This window comes from Aptenodytes forsteri, unplaced genomic scaffold (assembly GCF_000699145.1).
Source record: "Aptenodytes forsteri isolate BGI_AS27 unplaced genomic scaffold, ASM69914v1 Scaffold292, whole genome shotgun sequence".
Taxonomy (NCBI): domain Eukaryota; kingdom Metazoa; phylum Chordata; class Aves; order Sphenisciformes; family Spheniscidae; genus Aptenodytes; species Aptenodytes forsteri.
This window is the reverse complement of record NW_008795435.1, coordinates 1,516,691-1,521,602: the sequence shown is the minus strand read 5'-3', so window position 1 is coordinate 1,521,602 and position 4,912 is coordinate 1,516,691. Positions and strand designations below refer to the sequence as shown.

The following is a 4,912-nucleotide window of genomic DNA, read 5'->3' as shown; positions in this document are numbered from 1 at the left end:
GCGGCATAGAGTGGATGGGTAAACAAGAGGAGGTGATTCCCATAAGTGACAGGGGAATAGGGAAGCTGAGTTATATAGAGGTATAAAGTAAATACTGTATCATAGTTTTAGGCAATACACAATATGAATTAGATAACTAGTATATAATAAATACACATGAGAATTTAGAGTGGTTCTAGATAAGCATTTGAGCATGTTTACAAACCAGATTGTATGTATGAATATGGAAGAGCACTAGTGATATATTGTCAGAGGAAATTAGAGCACTGTAGTGGTAAGAAAATATCTCTGTATTAGTTTATACCGTCCACTTTATGCCTTATATCCATTAGAAAGTCGTGAATTATACAACTGCTGTCAAAAAAACAGTTTGTTAGAGTGCTGGAATTTAAAGGACATTACATCATTATATCACAGGGTGGACTTCCGATCATAAACCAACGCTCAAATGATCAACTAGGAAGGAAGAATCTATTACTACTTTCAACCCGGAGGCTGTCCTTTGGTTGTGGGGCTGTATTTCACCTCCCTGCATGCTTTGCGGTTCATGCCTGATGCTTTGCTAGTGAAGCAGATTCACCTAAGAGTGGACAGCTTCCAGTGTAAAGGACGTTTCATTAGGAACATCGATAAAACAGTGTCACTGAAGGCAATATGTTTGAATTATAAGTTGATTGCAGTAGAGTTTGTCTTTATAATATTGCATTAAATATTATCATTCTTTTTCGTTCATCTGTAGGAGCTGGAAAATATAATTGCTCAAATGATGCATGTTGCAGAATACCTTGAATGGGATGTTACTGAACTGAGTCCAGTAAGTATCCATTTTATCACAAGTTTTTAATGTTGCTAGAGATGGCGTTTAATCATTTTGTGATACTTCATGTCAGCATGTGATTCTATGTATTAGTAAGATAGAAATAATAATAGTCTATGCTCCACTATGACACTGCCAATTAGCACTTTTATGAGTCTTTTTCTGATTAAATCTGATCTGTGAAACATTCTTGCTACAGTTTAAGGCTTTTCTTCAGTGCATGTAGTAATTAACATTTATAACACAACTGGTTTGTCTCTGAAAATTTCTTAAAAGTAACTACCTCTTATTTGTATTGTACATAGTAAGTACACAAGGGGACACAACTGGGTTTGGGAACTTTAGGTGATAATAAAATGTAAATAGGAATATGACATTTCATTTTCTGAACTGTCAGTACTCATTTTACTACAGGTGCCATACAAATAATATTTTCCTTTTTGCATGCGGATGAGGCAATTGGAGATCTGCACATGTTCTAACAAGAAGTTGCTATCTTAGAATATGGAATTTATGAGATTTTTCATTAAACTGTGTAGATCCTTCATGAAATGATGGAAGAAATTGACTATGATCATGATGGCACTGTTTCTCTAGAAGAGTGGATCCAAGGAGGAATGACAACAATCCCGCTCTTGGTCCTCCTTGGGTTAGAGAATGTAAGTATTAACATAAGAGTGTCAAGTTCGTGCTTGCATGTCAGCTGTTGCCCTCAGGTTAGTTTCTCTGTGGCCTGCATAAAGAATGGCTTTTCTTTGCTTTTCTTTATTATGGCTGAATGACACGCAAAGAAAAGAAGTGTGTCTTCAAAGTCAGAGGTACATTAGCATGTTTGAAGCAACACCAAATGAGCCAGCTCTGGAGCTGGAACCTGTTACAAGCTGATTAACTTGTCCTGTTAACAGCATATTGTTAATTCCTAGCTGCGGTAGTATCTGTTAAGAATAGTTTTACTATGTTTTACTGCCCATGTGTATGTTACAGCTGGCTTGGAGCAATGCCTAGGCTTCTCAGCATGGTGCTGTGTTGTGTGGCCTGAACATACTGAGTCACAGAACAATCTAGGTTGGAAGGAACTTCTGGAGATCATCTGGTCCAGCCTCTTATTAAAGGCAGGGTCACAGACTGAGTTATCCAGGGCCCTGTCAAGCCCAGTCCTGAATAATACCAGTGAAGTGGATTCCACCAGTTCTGCAGGCAACCTCTCCCAGTGTTAATTGTTCTCAAGGGAAAGAGCTTTTTTCTTACGTGCAGATGGAATTTCTTCTGCAGCAATTATTGCCCGTTGGCTCTTGTCCTGTCACGATACATCCCTGTGAAGATAGTTCTTCTGTCTCTGTAACTACCCTAATAAACTTTACTAAGTAGCAGTATCAAAGAGAACACTTACACCAAAGGATAGAATGTTGTGAAAGAAGAGCTTATGTTCTGTACGTTTACAACTTCACATTAAAGATAAGACATGTAATATGATCAATTTTATACCAGTTCAATGCAGCTGTTTTAACACTGGCATGTTGCCAGTGCCACCTGCTGTCCTGTATTTGAGCTAATTTTGAGCACATGTATCTTGGCATACATTTCAAATGCTTTTCTGTTAGTAGAGAGAGAACATTTTTATTTAATTTTTTTCTGAAGTCTTTTTCAGATATTGAGGTTAAATAACAAATAATATTTACTTTCCCCATACACTGCTATGGCCCGAACTAAACCTAGGCTGCTGTAGTTGCTCTATGGTATTTTATTTGCACAAAGAATGGTCAGACTGAGACTTTCTGTAGGGAAATATGCAACGAAACAGTGCATTTAGCAGAAGACCTAAAATGCTTGCAAAATTTTATTAATCAAATTACCAGCTAAATATCTGAATTGAGGATAACTTTCAGTACATTTGGATCACTGTAAGTACTAATTCCCTAATTCTGTATGTGTGACTGAGTAACAAAAATGTTAAATTACTTCCCTGTCATCAAACAACAGATCTTTGTCAGGCTGGATTACATTATTTCCATAAAATTACTCTAAACAAAGGGCAGCAAACGCTCTCAAGCAATCGGTACAGCAGATAACTAGTAGTCATTTTCAGTACAGATTTTTCTTTTCTGACAGGTAGTGCAGATGTTCTGGGAGTATTTTTCAGTGTCTACACTTCATTCTTTCTAAATTTAAAACTCCTTAAATTCCATGATAAATTAATGCAGATCCTTCTGTAGAGGTTTATTTTCATATCAAAGCAAAAGCTATTAGAAAAAAGCTATGTAAATGTATGTTATCAGACATTTTATCCTTTTCAGTATTTTTACTACTTATTAGATAATTTATCTGGCTGTGCGTAGCTTTACTGTGGAAATAATAAAAATACGTAAACAGTGATCAAAATTCTGTTGTCTGCTATCAGCATGGGTCAGTGTTTCTGTCATCAAGAGTATTCCCAGTAATTTATGTGTTGAAGAGACATAAATGTACAGTTGTGAAAAAATATTATAATGGTATGCCAAATATCTTTTTGATCAATAAGCATAGTTTTATTAGTTGAAAGTTGGAGTAAAATGGATTGTGTGCCTTTTAATGCTTTTTTAATATTTTACTTACTGTGAATGAAGTCCGTTACCTACAGAACTGTACAAGCGGAATTGCTAGTCATTTGCTAATGAGTTACTAGGAAATTATGCCGTCCTCTAAATGGGCTCCCATTTTTCTTTTCATGTTTAAAAGCACTCTTGATTTCTTAAACCATTCGCATAATATGTAGAGAAAAGCCAGATTTTTAAATTTTCCATCAAACCAGCAAAAAGTTACTACTTCTGTTTGTACACAGTTCTAAATGATCAAATCTAAGTGTATTTTAGGACACTGAAAAGTTAAATCAAGGAAGTTAAAACTCTAATGCCTGTCCATCATTGTTTTGTGTAAACTGATAGCATGATATTGATGGTTGTACAGCATCGAATGTATAACCCAAGCTCTTCGTTCCAGTGCATCGTTCCCATTAGTGGAATGCTGTTATTTCTTTTTACATGCTGTTGTTACATTTTGCAAATCCAGCTTCCCAGGACTCTACTTTTGGGCTGTCTTTCTCTCTCCTTTTAGTTATGATAATGAAAAGTAAGGTAAGAGTCTTTTGGACTCGGTAATCAAATAATAAAGTTCTGGTATCTTAAAGTTTTCCACAGGCTTATTAGTATGTGAAAATAAAGGGCATAACCTACTGGCTTATGCTGCTTAGACATGTCCAGGTAGTCTTCACATGTTGAAAATAAGCAAAAAAAAAACCCAAACAACCCCAAAACAACCAAACTATTCTCTCGCCTTCTTTTAACTTTAGCCAACTACGCTTTGGCTCTATGCTGAACGCAGGCAGTGATGAAATTTTACATCCAAGAGATCAATTTCAGAGCTTGTCCAGTATGATAGTGACAAAGAATTGTCACTGTAGTTTATTGAAAAAAAAAATTGTGATACCAGTGAAGTCTTTAATTTGTTTTGAGTTGGGGTCCATTAACTTACTGTAATATACTTAACTCTTGTATAGAGCTTGTACAAACAATACAAGATTCTCAGCTGGTATAATTTGTTATGCTAATATCAGTGAAGCTATGATAATTTATTTCAGCTGAAGATTTGTCTTCAGAATTCAGCTGCATTGTTTGTACTTAATCTTTAGTTTCCTTTAAGAGCTGTATAAAAAGGTCAGACATCATGTAAAGGTTTTATATTACATTTAAAGCCTTTCAATCAGTTTTTATTACATACTATATTAGATGCTTTAGTTACAATAATTGAAAAAAATTCAAAGAAGCATTTAAGTGAAATATGGAACTATATTATACAAAAATAAAAGAATAAACAAGTTAGTGTTTATAAACAATGGGGTTGAGATAGCCTAATCTCTCACAGGTTTGTGGTCTTTGCCCTCTGACTTCATCAGTAATCCCCTTCTGAAAGAGACAGGCGTATTAGGTTGTTATTACAAATATTAGCCAGCCAGCTGTTGCCAAGTTAAAAGAAGTAACAAGGAAATTTGCCTGACTTTCCTTCTGATCTCCCTCTCTCTGCCCCCTCTCCCCCCCCCCCCCCCCCCCCTCCCCTCTCCTT

The 4,912-nt window shown here is 35.8% G+C and overlaps 1 protein-coding gene across 1 annotated transcript in view; it reads left to right on the top strand.

The window, feature by feature from the left end:
- Positions 1 to 4,912, top strand: part of DGKB (diacylglycerol kinase beta) — a 331,298-nt gene that overhangs the window by 65,152 nt on the left and 261,234 nt on the right. Inside the window, exons 7-8 of the mRNA XM_009281041.1 lie at positions 740 to 814; positions 1,357 to 1,476. Coding sequence (XP_009279316.1) covers positions 740 to 814; positions 1,357 to 1,476 — 195 coding nt within the window. The remainder of the gene's footprint in view (positions 1 to 739; positions 815 to 1,356; positions 1,477 to 4,912) is intronic.